This window comes from Mustela lutreola, chromosome 8, assembly GCF_030435805.1.
Source record: "Mustela lutreola isolate mMusLut2 chromosome 8, mMusLut2.pri, whole genome shotgun sequence".
Classification (NCBI taxonomy): Eukaryota; Metazoa; Chordata; class Mammalia; order Carnivora; family Mustelidae; genus Mustela; species Mustela lutreola.
Window position 1 is genome coordinate 48,512,545 of NC_081297.1, and position 17,738 is coordinate 48,530,282.

At 50.9% G+C, this 17,738-nt stretch overlaps 2 protein-coding genes across 6 annotated transcripts; both read right to left on the reverse strand.

The window, feature by feature from the left end:
* Window positions 1–405: 405 nt before the first annotated feature.
* ACRBP (acrosin binding protein) lies at window positions 406–9,551 on the reverse strand. Its single transcript, XM_059184637.1, has 10 exons — window positions 8,972–9,551; window positions 8,422–8,640; window positions 8,127–8,221; window positions 7,520–7,637; window positions 6,389–6,857; window positions 5,759–5,891; window positions 2,904–3,083; window positions 2,614–2,781; window positions 1,381–1,464; window positions 406–750 (listed from the first exon to the last, which is right to left on the reverse strand). Exons 1-10 carry the CDS (start codon window positions 9,012–9,014, stop codon window positions 628–630), a joined length of 1,632 nt encoding a protein of 543 aa, XP_059040620.1. The 5' UTR covers window positions 9,015–9,551; the 3' UTR covers window positions 406–627.
* Window positions 9,552–9,688: 137 nt separating this feature from the next.
* On the reverse strand, window positions 9,689–16,737 carry ING4 (inhibitor of growth family member 4). 5 transcript variants are annotated; one of them, XM_059184641.1, is made up of 8 exons: window positions 16,633–16,737; window positions 13,863–13,934; window positions 12,020–12,186; window positions 11,736–11,841; window positions 11,456–11,561; window positions 11,064–11,211; window positions 10,741–10,802; window positions 9,689–10,628 (listed from the first exon to the last, which is right to left on the reverse strand). In XM_059184641.1, exons 1-8 carry the CDS (start codon window positions 16,667–16,669, stop codon window positions 10,589–10,591), a joined length of 738 nt encoding a protein of 245 aa, XP_059040624.1. In that variant the 5' UTR covers window positions 16,670–16,737; the 3' UTR covers window positions 9,689–10,588. The 5 variants fall into 5 exon arrangements, with proteins under 5 accessions (XP_059040624.1, XP_059040623.1, XP_059040622.1 ...); XM_059184640.1 differs by having other exon boundaries at window positions 11,456–11,564; XM_059184639.1 differs by having other exon boundaries at window positions 11,727–11,841.
* Window positions 16,738–17,738: the final 1,001 nt, after the last annotated feature.

Consider the following 17,738-nt stretch of genomic DNA (forward strand, 5'->3'; position numbering starts at 1 on the left):
AAGGGTTTTCTGAGCTCCAGGTCCCAGCTCTCTCCTCCCTCCTGATGAAGGGCAAGTTCCACCTTACTTCCCTGGGCTTATTCCCCGCACCTCTGGAACAGGACCTCAGTCAGGCTCCGGCCTTTACCCTCCAGAAGGACCATCTTATATTCCTCTGAGGTCACGGGCTTCACAAATAAAGACATGTGCCCTCATGGCCCACACAATCCCTAAGACCCCGGCCATGGCCTTCTTCAGTCTAACTTCCTGATTCCTTAGGTCTTCTCCTGGCTCCTTCCCTGAGCACCATCCCTGAGGCCCTTTCATCTGCAGAAGGATCCGTAAATCTCAGGGGTTGGTGTTGGTTCCCATGGGGCAGGACCACAGTGCTGAGGATGGGATCGGAACCAAAGTAGGCCACACAGGTTGAAAATAAACACTTTATGTAAAGACATCCTTTAAGGCGGGTGGAGTTCCCATCATGGGTCTCTCTGGGACTGCTGCCCCAACCCAAGGAAAATGTGAGTAAGAGACCCATAAGGGTAAGAGACCTGTAAGGGGCAGCCAGGAAGCAAACTGACAGATGGGGTCTAAAAGCAACGGAATGTGGAAAGGTCAGGCTGGGGTGGAGATAGGATGGACCCCAGCTCATCCGGCTTGGCCTAGAGTCAAGGTGCTAAATTCCTGGCTCCATCGCAGCACAAGGTCCTCACTTTTGGCCTGGCTCAACACACTGTAAGTCTCGTTCTGCAGACATCTCATGCGGGACACCTACCCGGGGATCAGGGACACATAGTCTGTGTCACAGAGCCCAGGAGGCAGAGGCGCCGAGGTGGGGAAGTGGCATTGGTCCCACAAGCACCAGAGACAAGTGGGGATGGGCACAAGGCAGTGGAAGCAGAGAGGAAACAGATGTGGGTTTTTAAGGCTGCAAGAGACACCAAGTAGCCCAGCCTCTCCTTTAAGAAGCGAGGAGGCTAGGATGGAAGAGGAAGTAACTTATTCCAGACTCTTGGTGAGTAAGAGCCAGAGGCAAGCCCGAGACCTCAATATACAATGCCCAGCCCAGCTAGGGATTCTCGCTGCGGTGCCCTCTCCTTTTGTTTGCAGCATCCCTCCTGGACCGCCCCCCCCTTTACCGGGCTGCCATCTCTGCCTGGAAGGGCTTCACTTACTCCAAGACAGGAGGGAGATGGAGAGGGGGCTTTGGTGGAGGCCTCAGCCCAGGGATGCAAGCAAGGAACTATTCTCCTGCTGCTCAGAGCAGAGTGGGGTGTGTGTGTGTGTGTGTGTGTGTGTGTGTGTGTGTGTGTGTTCATGCACTTGCATGCTCAGAATAGACCCCCCTGTGGTGGCCGTTGAAGGGGATGAGAGGAGGAGGGGGCGGGGTGAGGGACTCACCTTCCGGTCACGGCTTCTCATGAGGCACTGTTGGCTTTTGAAGGCACAGTAGTTTGGATATTGTACATAGTCTGTGTCACAAATCTAAGCCAGGAGCCAGGAATGGAGAGGTGGGGAGACATCAGAAGCCTGCTAACACATCAGTCCTCCAGACAGAGCCCATAATGGCTGAACCAGGGCCAGGGGTAGAGCCTTTGAGAACCAGACCTTCCACACCTGCGGTGCTCCTCTCTGAGGACTAGGTCTCTGGCCCCTTTGTCTTTCCTGCCCCACCCTCAAGTCACAGTTCGGTGCTGAAAAGAAGCCAGGAGCTGGAGAATTAAGTGGCTGCCCTGCTCGTCAGTTTGCTGGGGAAGCAGCTGAGGACCAGGGCATGGGAACAGGGCTCCACCAGGGGTCCAGTCTCAGAGATCCTTCTAGTGATGGCCAAGTGAGGGAGAGGGGGGAAGAATCTCTCATGAGTGAACTTGGGTGAATCACTTCCCTCTGTGGACCTCGCCTCCCCATCTGTAAATCCAGGGGAGGAGGAGGGATGATCTCTGAAACCGTTTCTAGATCCAGAGGCTCCTCCAGGACCTCTCCTCAGCCCCAGGGATAAGGGCTGTGCAGGGGCCCCTCATCTCAGCTACCAACCCTTTCTTAAGCTGCCCGGCTTTTCCTGGCCTTGATTTTTCCTCCTAAACCATAGGAGAGAGGGACCTGGCTATCAGTCAATAGTCCCCTGGAGCTACAGGGGAGGACACTCTGGGGAGAGGGGGAGCAAAGTTGATTCTACTGAGCAGGGAAAGTGCTGGAACCTAGGTCAAGGAGCCTGTCATACTGGAGCATGGGGTCACAGGTCCTTGACACCTCAGGCATCCCCTCATCTTTGGTTGTAGAGGTGAGTCTCACTTTGGGCCAGTGTGGGAAGTGGCTTGACCCAAGGCCCTCAGCAGGGACCCTGCAGAGCTGGGATCAGAAGCTCTGTCTCCTGCCTCCCCGTCCCATGCTCTCCCACTCCTCTGATTCCTACTCCTTTAACAAACACAAACCTTTTTTTTTCCTTTTCTTTTTGAGAGGAGGAAGGGGGGATGGAAGCCTCCTCCTGGAAAGAGGCAGGAGGCTCAGTGAGGACTGGTTTCCCAGAAGCCAGAGGCCTAGCCTCCCCTTGCACATCTTAGGGCTACTTGGAGCAAATCACTGGAAGGAATGGGGACAGTTGGGTAGGGTTGAGCCTCGGGGAAAGGCGCTGACCTTGGTGGGGAAATCCCCGTCCTGGAAGCTAAGGAACTCAGTCTGGAGCCAGCCGGACACTCGGATATCTTCACAGCCCTTGGTGGCCAGCCGGGCACACCAGAAGTCCATGCGGAGCCCACCATACATATCCAGCCCATAGAAGCGGCCTGATGTTGGGGTCCCTACCTGTAGCACAAGGGACAGGGGAGAGGTGCATGCCCCCAGCTCCCCTGCAGACCTCCCTTCCTGCTGCCCAGTCCTGCCTAGAGCCCGAGGCCTCCCCCACTGCGGGCTGCCCGTCTAGGTACCTGGGTACCGATGGACATGCTCTGGGCTATGAGCAAAGGGCTGATGAAGGGTGTTTTGTGTGAGCTGTCACACAGCTGTCGCTGCAGGACCGCCTCCGAGTGGCACTGTTCCAGCTTCAGGGAGCAGAAGTCACAGAGGGCACAGGTGGCTGTGTGTCGCCGCCCAAGGCTGTCACAGACCTGGGGCAGGAGTGTGGTTGACAGACTGAGGCTGAGACACTTGCAGCCCTGCGGAGCTGTCCCCGCAGAATGTCTTTGCATGAAGGCTCTTCAGAAGGCTTCTCTGGCTTTCCTCCCTGCTCCCTCCCCAAAGGCTCCTCTAGGACCTCTCCTCAGCGCTCTAACTCTTCACCCTCTTCCTGGATGATGTGTTTACTCCCAAAGAACCTTCACCTTTCTGCAGGCAACACCCAAATCTTTATCACCTGTTCCCATTTCTTGCCCGAGCTCCAAATCCTCATTGCCAAGTACCCGACAGGTGTCTACCACCAGGTGACCTATAATTACTCCTTTTTCTTTTTTTTTTTTAAAGATTTTATTTATTTGAGGGGCATCTGGGTGGCTCAGTTGTTATGTGCCTGCCTTCGGCTCCGGTCGTGATCTCAGGGTCCTGGGATCAAGCCCCATGTCAGGCTCCCTGCTCAGCGGGAAGCCTGCTCCTCTCTCTCCCATTCCTGCTGCCTGTGTTCCCTTTCTCACTGTGTCTCTCTCTGTCAAATAAATAAATAAAATCTTTAAAAAATTTATTTGAGAGAGAGAGAGTGGATGAGTGCGGAAGTGGGGAGGGGCAGAGGCAGAGGGAGAAGCAGACTTCCCGCTGAAAAGGGGGCTCGATCCCAGGACCCTGAGATCATGGCCTGAGCCAAAGACAGACACTTAACCAACTGTGCCACCCAGGTGCCCCCAATTTTTTAAAAAAAGATTTACAATTACTCCTAACTTAGGTTCTGAAAAGGACTCATGACCTTATCTTTCTCTCCTTCTCTCTGCTAATGATAATGCTAATATCTAAAGTCCACACAGTGCTAGGCACCACGGCCATAAATGCTCTTGCCTCTGTTAGCCTTCACCAGAGCTCTATACTAGCCTGGGTATGAGAAACATCTCCCACTGCCTGATGAGGGAACGGGCTCGGTTGACGCCGAGTACCTGCTCAGAACCACACGTCTAATAGATGGCAGAACTCTGTCCCAGCCAACTCCCAGTTGTCCCTACCCTCTATCCAAGAACATAGGTCCCAAACCTCCCAGTTCTTGGAAGACATTCTTCAGAGCGGAGTTACCCATCTCCTAACTGGGGTCTGCGCCCCTACTGGGCTTCCTCCCCATTCTTGGGCGGGGCTTGCTAACCATCACCTCCCGTCAGTGCTATCCGCTCCTAGTCACGCATGGGTACCCACGTCACAGTGCACAGAATTTCTCATGTCACCTTGCTTACTCATACCAGCACATAAGGGAGCAGCATCAATGTCCCTGATTCAAGATCATTACCAAGTTAGCTTTTCATACCAAGTTCGATACAAATGTCCCAAACTGCTGTTTGAGATTTTTCCCCTTAGGACTCTTCCTAACCTTGGACTCTCATCTCCTGCCACTCTGCTCCAGGTAAAAATGGGCTCCTGACTGGTCCTGTAACGAAACCCTGATATCTAGGGAACTCTCTGTGACTCTTGAACTTCCTACACTCAAAACAAAACAAAACAAAACAAGTCTCGGGGCCACCTGGGTAGCTCAGTCGTTCAGTGTCTGCCTTCAGCGCAGGTCATGATCCCAGGGGCCTGGGATCAAGCCCCACATCAGGCTCCCTGCTGAGCAGGGAGCCTGCTTCTCCCTCTCCCACTCCTCCTGCTTGTGTTCTCTCTCTCTCAAAATAAAATCTTTAAAAATAAAAAATTAAAACATAATTTTTAAAAAGTCTCTTTCCAACACTACTGCATACTACTTTTATAATGCTACGGAATCCCTCATGATTCTTGGACATCTTAAGGGTGGGAGCAGTATGACGTTCTTGGTGCCCTACTACTCCCTCTGGCAGGAACCTCTACCAAAGCCCCTTCCTTTGCCTGTAAAACATCTTTCATTTTCAGGTCTCTGTTTTAAACCTCAGTTCCTCTAAGAATTCTCTACTCCTCCAAACATGGACTGTGGGGACCCCATCTGCTGCCTCTGGACTATGCACTAATCCATGGCTGCCTTTATCCATCACACTATTCTGCCTGTTTCCTCATCTGCCTCTCCCACTAAAGATGACTAGCTCTATTTTACTCATCACCGACACCTCAAGTACCTAGTATGGATTTGGTACGCTGTACTAAAAAATCAATTATCTAACTTGCTCATTGGCCATCCTCTGGGCTTGACACTATGCAATACTGAACAAATGGTTGAAGTTAGCAAAGACAAGTTTGCTAACTTGTCTTATTTGAAAACCTACAGAATTCCTTCCTGGGAATAGGACTTGCTGGGTGCTGAGGGCACACTGAACCTGGGATCCCTCTACCGATCTTGGAATGGGATCTATGACCCCTTTGGAAAGGAGAGCTGCATCCAAAGCGAAGCCAAGTATTGAAGATGGATGACCTAGCTCAGGAGGGAATTCAAGCCTAACAGCTCAGAGAGATGAAGAATGAACTCTGGACAGGTATTGGATTCCAGACTAGGTCTTGGGCCTTCATCTTTGAAGATGAGCTGGAGATGTCCTCCCAAAGAAGGGATTCTCATGCAGAGACTCTCTCCAATGATGCCTTATGCTTTCTGCATCCCTGCCTCTCTCCCACACTCTCAAGGCCCAGCATAGTGCCGGGCTCAAAGGATGGCCAATGAGCATGTATCCATTAAGAAGCATTGCAAACATACCGGCTTCCCAAAACCAAGGATCTCCTCCTCTATGTACTGCCAGGCCCTGGCTGTGGGGGTTATGGTACAGGTGTTCTCCACAATCGAGTAGCACAGTACCAGCAAGGCCTCCACGTGGGGCATCTGCAGGAGGCTGCAAGAAGACGGTGCAGGCTGGTGGGGATGGGCCGGAGGGCTGAGGTTGAAAGCCACATCCATTCTTTGCCCCTCCCCTTGGTGTCTGGTCTCAGTCACACACATTCAGCATGGCCATGAGGCCCTAGAGGCCTTCAGACCAACTGCCTCCTTTTACAAAGGAGGAACTGAGGTCCAGGAAGGGGAAGTAATCTTCCCCAAAGCTGCAGTGCTAATCAGGGGCAGAGACAAGACCAGAACCCAGGCCCAGGTCCAGGGTCGGTGGTACTCCATCACGTGGAGAACGGGTGTCTAAGGCAGTGCTAAATGATGGTGACAGAGCAGGTGAGGCAGACAGTTGCTAGGCATGCCTGAAGTCTAAGCATGTCTGAGTGGGTCGTGGAAGCTGGGAAAGGCAGTTTCTCCTCCCCCCCAAAAAAGGCAGCAGTGGGGATAGGGCTGGTGGCTGGGGTCGGCAGGTGGGGTGGGGGGAGGGGTGGTCAGAACTGCCTGTACCTGTCACGGGTTGGTTTTTTCCAGACGGGTTCTTCATCATACAGATCATTCATTTCATCCATTTCCTGGGCTGATCGAATGAGCTCCTGGATGTTCTCCATCATCATGGGAGTGGACTCCACTTCCCGCACCCGGGGAGTGAAGGAGAAAGGGTTGGAAGACACGAATTCAGACTGGAACTTGAGCTCTGGGTCTGTCTGCAGCCCAGCCACTGACTCCAGTCCCTCCTCCGCCCCTTGGCCTTCCTCTTGCTTTCCCTCCTCCTCCAGCTCCTCCTCTTGTTCTTCTTGCTCCTGTCCTTCCTCCTGCTTGTGTTCTTGCCCTTGCTCCTGCTTGCGCTCCTGCCCTTGCTCCTGCTTGCGCTCCTGCCCTTGCTCCTGGCCCCCCAAGGAGAGGGAGGACTGTAGCAGCTCCTCCACGTTGTTGTTAAGCCTCTCTGGCCAGGGCTGGAAGGCCTGTCGTTCTGTGGCTGCAGAAGGGTTTGGGAAGGACCGAGAAAGAAAAATGGAAAGGAACAGTCATGCTTCTGGCCCCCGAGGGTCTTTGTTACAGAGGAACACACACAGAAACACAAAGGCACAAGAAAGCAGCCTAAATGACATTTATTCACACAGTCGAGTCTAAAAGACACGGGGAAGAATACGAATATCAAAATTTAAAAATAATTGCCATGGTGATTATGGCAATCGTGGTTCTCCTTTCCATCTCCCTGACAAGGGCTCCTCTTCCCTAACTCCCACCTCAAATCCTTTTGTCCCTCTCACTTAGGAAACTCCAAAGATGCTGAATAGCTAGCAAGGAACGCTTTCTAGGGTGAAGATGGCGGCTTTTGAAAGTCCCAGAGGATGTCCAGATGCAGGAATATTCTGGGGAGCTGAGAAAAGCAAATTTTCCTAGAATTGTAAGCACTGTCAGAAAATACTCTGGGCTGGGGAAAGCCCCACCTCGTACTCATAAAAAAGCAGTCTCCCGCCTTTTGTAACTGGCTGTGTGCTGCCAGTGCCCCCCACCCCCCCAGCCCTGTTCAACATTCTTCCCCATTCCCTCCTGACCCCCAACACCTAAAGTCCTGGGCTCTGGGATTTCTGGAAGGGCTTGGAGGCAGCCTTACCGGTACTGGAAGGGTCTCACCTGTGATGTGAGATGAAAGGGGGGAGGTCATTGTGGTGGGAGGGACATCAGAGGAAGCGTCAATCTCCTTGATAGTGTTGGGAGAGAGGATCGAGACTGGCTGGGAGCAGCGGACCCTCTGAAAGGAGAGAGAGACAGTGGGCATGCCTTTCCCATAGGACAGACTTCTACTCCAGCTTCCGGCTCAGTCCTTTTCCGGCATGTCTCCTCTCTCACAGTTGCTGGGCAGGGATGAAGGGATATGTTCCCTGGTAGAACCCTCTAGACCCGAGAAAGGGTTCCCCTGTGAGATAAGACTCCATGTCTGGGCCACACCTCTGCCTTCACTCTTGTGTTTGACTTGAATGAGATCATTCAAGTGTTAGAAGCAAGGGGGGTTTGTCCCTTTGCCTCTTCCCTCTTCCCTACTTCTCTTGCTGGAACGAGATGGTTCCGACCGTCTGAACGCCCAGGGTGAGGCTGTACTCCTATGGAATGTGAGTAAAGGATTGGCAAAGTGGCAGGGAGGAAGGATCTCAGGATGGCTCTGCTGGAGCCCTTCCTCAACGCTTCACCCTTTCCACCTCTCTGTGGTCCTTGACGCCAAAGACAATGTCCGGGGCCTCACCTTAGAGTAGTAGACGTGGTTGGAGCACCGATATTGAGTAAATTGGCAGAAGGACTCAAACCAGGAGGCATAAGGGAGGTCAGAGCAGACAGCGCCTGAGAATGGGCAAGGGTGGAGAAGGTGAACACACAGAAGTGGAGGGGAACTCCCTTCCTGAGGGGGAGGGTCAGTGGGCTCCTTGGGTCTACAGAGTGGAGAATATGGCCTCAGGGTAAGGAGCAGGCCATACCCTTCCTGACTCAAGCGAGCACAGACCCCAGCAAGCACAGGGCTGCCCCACTAGTCTGGCCCTCACCGTCGGGCACCAAGCCATGATTTTCATATTGGTCCAGCTGGACGAGGGTGGGATTCCGGCAGCCGTGCGTTGCGCGGAGACGGCAGGTGGTCTCTGCTTTCCAGGTCGGGGTCAGCAGTGCGAAGAAGCGTTCATATTCGGTGGGAGAGAGAGGGCTGCCTGGAGTGGAGGCCGAAATTGAATCCTGGGCTGGGGCAGGTGGCAGAAGCAGGAGCAGCACTGCGGGGCAGGGAAACAGACCGAACTCCAATACCGGCTTGGGGTTCCTGGACAGACCGACTGGCAAGCGGGCCCCGTGGAAATCAGCAAGCGGGGGGGTGGGGGGTATGTGTGTGTGCGGGGCTGGGGAGGCGTCTCGCCGGAGATCCCAGCGGATCAGGGTGACGAGATTCCTGGGGCAGAGGCTAAGGTCTGACCCCAGAAGCCAAGGAGCAAAGCCAAGACGACCACCCTGAGAAGGCGTTTCGAAACCTTAAAGCATGGGCTCTTGGGAGGTGGAGGACTGAACCCCGGAAGGAAGACACTGCTCGGGCAGACGGGAAGCTCTCACCCTCGAGGAGTAAGAGAAGGAAGCCAGCGGCTAGCTTCCTCATGGCCCCAGTCGATCCGCCCGCGTTTCCCAGACCAAAGCGGCCTCTAACGGGCCAAGCCAGAGAGAGCCGGCGGGCGCGGGCTCGCCGACGGGGGAGTAGAAGGTGCGGCGCTGACGTCACAAAGGGCCGGGGGCGGGGCCGCGGGAACTGCCGCGCGCTCGGGGTTCACTGCGCTGGCCTGGGGTGTAAGGGTCCTCACGCGAGTCATATCCCTCCCCCGGGGGGAAGTGACGGCAAAAACTATCACTGACCCAGAACCTTCGACGGAGTAGGCCCCGTGTTGTTCTTTGTATTACCCTGTTTCATTCCCGAGGTAGTCCCAGCAAGTGGGTACGTTATCCCTCTCTTACACAGGACAAAACCTGGGTCTGGAGAACCAATCTGCCCCACGGTTGGTGAGGCCTGGACAGGAATGTAGGCAGGATTCTGGGGCAGGCAGGGATGGAGTGTACGGGAAAGCCAGCGTCCACCTGGGTAGGAACTAGAGGGAGCCTCCACGTAAGAAATGAGCCAAAAGAGGAAACAAGCAGGTTCAGGTGAGGAGGTGCTCAGGATTCCACCTGGTGGTTCAGTCTGAGGAAGTGGTTTCCCAGGGGGACACAAGCAAGACAAGGCATTGGCACAGGGAAAAATGCTTTTCTGTGTTGTGTTTAAAATAAGAAACCAAGCTAATATAATAGTACATGCATAAAACACAAATACACATTTATTGGAAATTAAGTGAATGATGCTTTATGGAAAAAAGATGCATAATTTTAGAAGTCTGGGAAAGCCCGGGTCTGAGGCAACCCCCCCCCAACTCAAACTCTGTCTTTCCCAAGGTGAGATGTGGATTCTTGTGCAGAGGTACCGCTTCTGGTTCCATGTCTTGTTCTACTTCCTCCCACGTCTAATCCAACCCAGACGATGCAAACAAAATGGATAGCACATGTTCTAAAATACAGTCTCTACAATAAACACAGCAGGCCAACATGGATAGCTTTTATTCACCTACTCAAGTTCCTTTACACGTGAGTTACGTGCACTCCGCCTTGCCCCCTCTCTCATTCACAAGGCCAGGATGAATCCTCTTGGCACAGAGGAAGGGGTGCCCCTTCAACTAAGGCCACAGCCCAGATGCTCTGGGGAGCCCCCACCATGTAAAAAGCAGGAAGAGAACAAAGAGAGTTTATCACACCAGAGCCCCCCCTACAGGGGGAGGGAGTCAGGAGGGCTAGGGAGTGCCCCCATGCTACTGCCCCAGTCCTTAAATACAAAGCAAGGGGAGTGAAGAGGACCATCCCTTGGAAATACAGCACCAACCTCAGCACAGAGGCAAAAGGACAGTGGGCAAGACCACTTCCCTCTGAGGGGGGCAGACAATGAGAGCACAGATGTTTAGCGGCTGTGGCACCCCTCCCTACCAGGGTGTGGATGCAGCCTCAGCACCAGGAGTGGGGAGAGGGGAGGAGAAGGGATGACTACACTGAGCCATCCACTCTCCCTGAGCCCCCGAGCCCCAGCACAGGCTTTCCTCTCCCCACTAGCCTGGGACCAGGGATGTGGAAGAAACCGTGGGAATCCATCGCCCCTATCTATTTCTTCTTGCGTTCCTGGGAGCAGCGTGGGCAGAACCTAGAGAGGAACAATGTGACAGAGAGGCGGAGGGAGAAAGTGAGTGAGAGGGGGTGCCCTCCTCCATGCAGCTCAGGGGCAGCCCGGCGCCTGCCGCAACTCTTTCACTCACCACTTCCCCCGAGGCTTGGTCGTCAGCCCCACACAGGCAAAGTGGAACCACTCGATGGAACACTGAAAAGGAGGAAGATGGAAGAAGCAGAAGTCAGGGGCCTGGGGCAGGGGGCTGAGGAAAGAAAAGAAGTTTCCTCCACAGATTCCTCAGAAGTGTTCCCGTTTTCCGTCCCTTTGGAGAAATCTTGGAGGTCCCAAGGCCAACCAACTCCACCTTCCTCTTATTCTGCAGTCCCACTATTCAACCGTTTTTTCCCCTCTTGTACCCGCTCCCTCGTGGCCCCCAGAACCCCATCTGGAGGCAAAACGGTTGGTTCTCACATCAGGGTTGTCACAGCCAATCATCTCTCCATAGGAGACCTGGTGACAAAGGCAATAGGTGGGTTCGTTGGGATCCACAGGCATATCCAACACATCAGAGGGATGGACACTGCCAAAGGTCACTGAGGGCATCCCATACTCAGGACTTCTGCATGCCGAGAGGAAGAGAACGTGTCATCTGCAGAAAGGGAAGCTACAGAGGTGGTAGAAAGACATCCTGGAGGGGCAAGTGACTTGTGGCGTCTCTTCTCTATCCAGCAAATACCACAATGATGAGGAGAAGTTACTGGCACAGAAGATGGAGAGAGTGGCAAGGGGGCAGTGTGGGGTGGGAGTGCGGGACAGGAGAAAAAAATACGCCGCATGGCAAAGTGCCCCCCCTGTACACTCACGTGCGCACAAGTTTCAACTTCTTCTGGGCAGCTTTGGGAGCTTCTTCATCTGAGTTTTTTCCTTTGGAACGAGCACGGGCAGCTTTCTTCTCCTTTTGAGTCCGGCCTTCTAGGAAAGAGGGGGAAAGCCAGAAGGCAGAGAGACAGAAAGATGGGTTAAGTCTTCTTGCTTCCCCCTCCTTCCAAGCTGGTGCCCCTCCCTGGTAGCTCAAGGGTGGCGGCTTCTCCCTCGGAATCCTCACCCCTCCTCAGGCCCCGCCCCCCTCCTCACTCTTTTTGCCTTTGCTAGAAGAGCTGTCATAGTCACTGGACTCAATCTGCTTCTCCTTCAAATCAGCCTCAAAACGGGCCAGGTCTGTGTCCAGTCGCCGAATGTGTTTGTCCACCTAGGTGTGAGGAAGGGAAAGAGAGCTACAAGGCTGGTTCAGGCCAAAGAAAATAAGGCTAAGGCATATTCTATGTATCTCCCGAGACCCAAAACAGATCCCGACACAGCTGAAGGAGGGGTCTAGGACCCCAAGGATTAGATGGGAGGTAGGTAGGGAGCCGTGAACAGGGCCATACCATCTCATAGGTCTGCATGGCAAGCTGCACCTTGTCGTCACCAAATTCCTTGCACTTGCCATAAGCTTCCTGGATCTGTTTGAGGAGGGCCAATTTTTCCTCGGAGCTCAGGCTGCGGGCGCTATTCATATACTCAGTGGCCAACTTGTCAATTTCAGCCTTCAGGTCTACAACAGAGACAGAGGCCTGGTCACAAAGGCCCCTGAGTGGCTAAGTGAAACACACTTCTTCCTCTTGTTTCTTGGGCCTTTTCCATTGACCATCATCATAACCTTTGAACTAAAATGCCCTGAAAGTTCATAGGTACTGCACCGTTTACTCAAGTAATGCAACATAGTGACAGAATTTGTTTTAAAGGTGCCTTCAGGTGCAGAAAACATTGCTACCATAGTTGGAACTGAACTTATTAGTGAAAAATGAGGGGGGAGTCTTTGCACACCGTACTAATATGAAGTATATTTTTGTTCCTGTCTGCAGATGCTGCTTTGAAAGGGTTGGTGCTTCTTGAACCATGAATCTTGTCTCACAGGCTTCTGGATTTCTTGTCTCAAAAACATTCCAGCTCTGAGTGCTGCGAAGCCGGCTGGGTCATCTGCTGCGGCCGCCTTCCAGGTCTGTACATCTGTGACTCATCGTTTAAAACTAGGCCCTAGTTCATTTATGTAACAGTTCTTCTACCCTACTTTGCTCATCGTCTGCAACCTGCTCGTATTTCTCGTCTCTTTTTCTGTGTTCATCTTAAGACATTGCTCTGAATGTTTTCATACTGGAAGGCTGGCGATGTCCCCAGACACTGAGACTGTAGATGCTTACTGTCGGCTCTCTGGTAGGACTCATAAAAAATGTCGATGAAAAGAGACAAGAGTGACTGTAACGTGGTGCAATGACAGACAACCGGAAGGATCTGTGTACAACTATGTTTGTGCCCCATTTCGTGGGAGGCCTTTGGAGGAAGCTGAAAATGCATGTAGTTTGATAATCTCCCAACTGGTCTTCCTGTGCGTAAACTTAAGAGTAGGGACTATGATACAAAGGAAGCAAGCTGGTTCTCAGGATTTGGCAGGCAGTTCTCAGGGTTGGGGAGAGGGGAGCCTACCTCCAGGATTTTACATGATGTTCACCTTTTCATGAGTAAACTTACCCAGAGTAACTGATATCACAGCTTTAGGTTTTCTAACACCAGCTTGTTACATCCTTGAGCATGGCTACATAAGAATGGAAGGTAAGACTTATATATCCTTCAGCAGGTACGGGGCATGGCTCCAACAGATGACATCTTTGCCCTTGAAGAGACCAATCTGACCACTGCAGTGTAGCCTCAGGCTCCAAGTGAATGCCTCAATACAGCCAGATTTGCTCAACATCCAAGGAAGGCCACAGATAGTATCTAGAGCTTCTGTTAAGGTTGAAGAATACAGTGTAGCGATCCTGTTGTTAATTGCAGCTTTTCCTTTTTTTTTTTTTTTTTTCCTCTCTCTCTTTTTAAGAACTTCTCTACCACCATGACTAACAATCTAGCAGAGTAGAAACATCCTAGTCTTTCTATAGATTTACTGAATACAGAGAATAGCAACGATTCTTAAGTTGACTTCTTTTTCAATTCTTCTCGCAGATATCAAGAACAAAGCACCTTTGAATTCTTGAGGCCTTACTGCAGTACTCTATTATGGAAACACTGATCTAGAAATGCAGAACTTCACTGCTCTCCTTTTAAGAATTGCAAGAGAGTCAGAGAGAAGCCACAGTTTTCCAGATCAGACCAGATGATATGATAACACCAAGCAGAAGAAAGAAAAAATCATACACATTCATTATACACACAAACTCCTTACTCTGTACGTACCCTCTGTTCTTTGATCCAGGTCCCTCATGAGCTGAAAGTTTCTCTGCAGTTCGAAGGGGAGGTTTTCGATACCTAGGGAGGAGAAGAAAAACTGAGAACCACAGCCCTTTATAGGTTTATAGCTGCTTTTAAAGCACAGATCCAAAAGAAGACTCAGGAAAAGAGTCCCTCCTTGGCATGGCTGGATTTATCCAGAACAGTACTCATCATTCCCTTCTCAGTGGAAGCTGTGTCTCTATCTCTCCATGATTCACTGTGTCATCTCTTCACAGCTTTCCCACCATTTGCCCCTTCAGTGACCTTCCTCAATCAATCAGCCCCTCCTTTTCCTTGATTCCCTCCAAACTCCTTGCCCTCAACCCAAATACCCACCTGGTATCCTCCATTCTTCACACACACACTTCCAATCTGCTCTCTGTATCACAGTCAGAAGAGCATCTTAAAAAATGCAAATCTCATTAAGTCATCCTCCTGCTTTATAACCATCTGGTAACTTCCTCTCACACAACTCCTATTCCTACTTTATACTTTTTGGCCCATGTTCGCCTTACTCCAGCCTTGACTCAGGTCATTCCCCGTTTGTGCTCTGTCTGCTCTCATCAGACTGGCCTTCTCTGAGTGCCCCCAACTTGCCAGGGCTTGTCCTGCTGCCCAGCTTTCCACGTGCTGCTTTCTGTCCTGAAGGACTGCTTATTCTTTGTCCCACCTCCACCATACCTCTTGGCCTACTAAACTCCTGTTCATTCCTCAAGTTTCAGTTCAACTCCGAGTTCTCAGAATCCAAGTGCCCTTGATGATGCCATCAAGTTTTTCTGGCTCTACCCTTTTGGGCACTTATCCAACTGCAATTAGATCATGAATTGTGCAACCAGTTATTTGGTATCTATCTCCCTAGCCCTCCAAAAGGACTGGACACATCTGTCTCGCTTATTTTGCTATGACTTGTGTATAGAGGGTGTTCCATAAATACTTGAATGCATGCATATATAACTCAAGTCTCTCCATGAAAGAAAAATCTTTTCCCATGACTCCATTTCAAACTTCTAAAATACCTCCACTGCTTTAACCTATAACATCAGGTCTGCCACCACCAGTTTACTGAGATTACTTTAAGTCACCAGTGACTTACTGATCTTACAAATGATCTGTTATTAGTCCTATCTTATCAAATATGTCTGCAGCAGTTGGCACCATCTTCTTCCCTTCAGCAACTTTCTTCCTCTTAGGATTCCAAATCTCCTTATATACTTTCTGATAATTACAACAGTGATGTTTCTTTAGCCTGTCCCTTTAATGTTAATGTTTTCTTGAGATTATACTTTAATCCTCTCATTTTCCCACCTTCTTTAACATTCTCTGAAAGATCTCCATCTCACTCACTCTCACAATTACCATGCCTATGCTTAAGTTTAAACTGAATTAGGTATATTGTTGTTACTCCTGATTCTCTATCTTGCTGATGGTATCATATCCACCTCACTTCCCTAGCAGGAAATCAAGGGGTCACCTTAGATTCTTCCTTCTCTCTCAACCAGTCAATCAAGCAGTGTTGTCCTTTTAGCTCTTAAAGACTTCTGTCACTCTCTGAGACCTGAACTTATCATACATCAGTTGTTTTCCTTTACTAAAACCTGTTTTTAAAATCTGTTGGTTCTTTATGCTCTCTAAAGTGCAAGCCTCTTAGCTTGACTTAAAAGACCTTGCACAATCTAGCCCCAACCTCTTTCCAGCCTCACTTCCCAATCTCTCACCTTAGAGTCCTATATATCAAGCACTCTGACTTCACTTTTCCTTGACCTGCCACAAACCCACCTTAATACCTTTGCTGGTGCTTTCCCCAATCAGAAATTTCCTTTATTTCTCCACCCTCGCAAATACACACTCAATCTTCAAATCTGTGATAGCCTTACCTACATCCCCAGGGAATTAGCCCCTCTTTCTCCAGTGCTACCAAGTGTCCTTCTGACGTATTTCTATTATTTCACTTGTCAGTTTTATGATTATTTATTAGCAGAATCGGTTTCCTCCTAGACTATGAGCACTTGAGAGCAGGGTCTGTGTCTTACTCATTTTGGTATCTCCGCAGTACCTGCCATTATGTCTGACACAGAGCAGGGCCTCAATAAATGAATGGATGAATGGATGACTCCCAACACTAAGACAATGTAAGCGCATAAGAGTGACAGGCTTTGTGAAGGGGTGGTTTACACAAATGGCATAAACATAACACCAGATTTCCATATGATAGGAAATGGATCTTTACTCCAAGAAGAGAAGCGTTCCAGTTTACCATCTGCAGTGGTCATTCACAACCCCCGATCCCCATGAGAAACCGCTTCTGAGAAAGAACTGAGCGGAGGAGCTGCGAGCTGGTCTTTGTCGTTGCTCCAAATGGCAGGGGGTGATATACTAAAACGACCGATCCTGAACGATCGGGCGGGGGGGGGGGGGGGGTTGGCGGTGAATAGCCTGAGGCTGGAGACCCTGGAGATGGGCTTGGCAAATATCTTCCCAGCTCTGCCCATTAGCCCTTCAAGAGACATCCCCTCAGCCCTACCGCGCAGCCCCTCCCTCCTCTACACCCAAAAGCCAGGCCTTGACCCTGCTGCCCCGCCCCCTCTTTCTTCACACCCTCCAATATTTTCTCTCACGGAGCCCCTTCGTAATTGTGACTTTCTGACCACCGGGACTTCGGGGCCGTACAGTTCCTCAGCCCCGATCCCCCCCGCCACTCTATGACCCCTGACCCCCTCCTCCAGCCTGCTCTTACTGTCCAGATAATGTTCCAAATACATCCCCGCAGCCATCTTGAAGCAAAACAAAGCAACTTCCGATCCGCCCCGGAAGTGACTGAAACGCAACAGGCACTGAAGCTGTTATCCTTGGGTTGAAGCCTTTCCGCCCTTAAAAGGAGAGCTTCCGCCCTCAGTAAATTATTAGCGGGGACACATCCGCCCGACGTTAAAACTTTCCCTTTTGCGTAGGTAGCCGGGGCGGCCGGTGCCGCGGTGCCTGAGGTGGCTTTAGCCCGCTTCCGCCCTTACTGAAAGCCCGGTACGCGACCGAAGCAGGCATGACGTCACTGCGGGTCGCCATTTTGCATTCCCTATCAAACTTTTTTTTTCCCTCCAAAACCAGGATGTGAGTTATGAGGGGCAAAAAACCCCCCTTGTCTCTTTAGGATAGTATTCCATAAATATACCTTTTTAGCGACTGGCGGCCTTTTCTCCTTTTTGCAGGATATTAATCTAGTAACCACAGCAGGTCCTGGCTGAATCCAGACTTTCTTCAAGGTAGCTACTTTCTTAACGAAGTTGGGGAGGTGTAGCTGGTGTTGCGAGATTTAAACCCTCCGCATTTCTTTTCAGTCGCAAGAACATCAGCTCCCCGGCATTATTTTTTTTTAACATGGAAGAAATTCATTATTTATAAACTCTTACAAATACAAAGACTTACACAATAAAGCTGTAATTCTTCACACTTGTCAGGGTTTCTGTCCTTCCACACTCGAATACATTCTCACATATAAAATGACATAGTACTTATGGTCTTGCCCCTTGTTTTGGTACCCACCCCCCCTTTTTGTTTTCCAGTTTTATATGGAGATTCGTATGTTGTTAACTAGCACTATGATTCTGAGAGGACGAGCATGGAGCTCTGTCACAACTTGGCCAGCTGTCATCCTACTCAGCTACAGCACGGTAAGGACTTTTTTCAATCAAGTGCATGACAGGCTGCCACCACACCAGGGAAACAACGCAAAGCCCATACCTTAATAGTGGTGTTAGTTAAGAGCGTTTTAGAGACTGTTGTCTGCCTGCCCCCCAACTCACACATTTGTGGTATTTATCAATGCCAGAGGGCAGGGTTTTAAAG

Bases quoted from the DNA above. Each gene is read 5' to 3' on its own strand.
- ACRBP (XM_059184637.1), bottom strand. From the start codon at position 9,014: ATGAGGAAGCTAGCCGCTGGCTTCCTTCTCTTACTCCTCGAGG. The intron at 6,858-7,519 runs GTGAGACCCTTC...ACCCTTCTGCAG, and splicing joins CCTTTCATCTCACATCACAG to CCACAGAACGACAGGCCTTC. The intron at 1,465-2,613 runs GTCAGCGCCTTT...CTCCTGGCTTAG, and splicing joins ACGGGGATTTCCCCACCAAG to ATTTGTGACACAGACTATGT.
- ING4 (XM_059184638.1), bottom strand. From the start codon at position 16,669: ATGGCTGCGGGGATGTATTTGGAACATTATCTGGACA. The intron at 11,565-11,726 runs GTGAGGAGGGGG...CCTCTTTCCTAG, and splicing joins TTCTAGCAAAGGCAAAAAGA to AAGGCCGGACTCAAAAGGAG. The intron at 10,629-10,740 runs GTGAGTGAAAGA...GTTCCTCTCTAG, and splicing joins ACCAAGCCTCGGGGGAAGTG to GTTCTGCCCACGCTGCTCCC.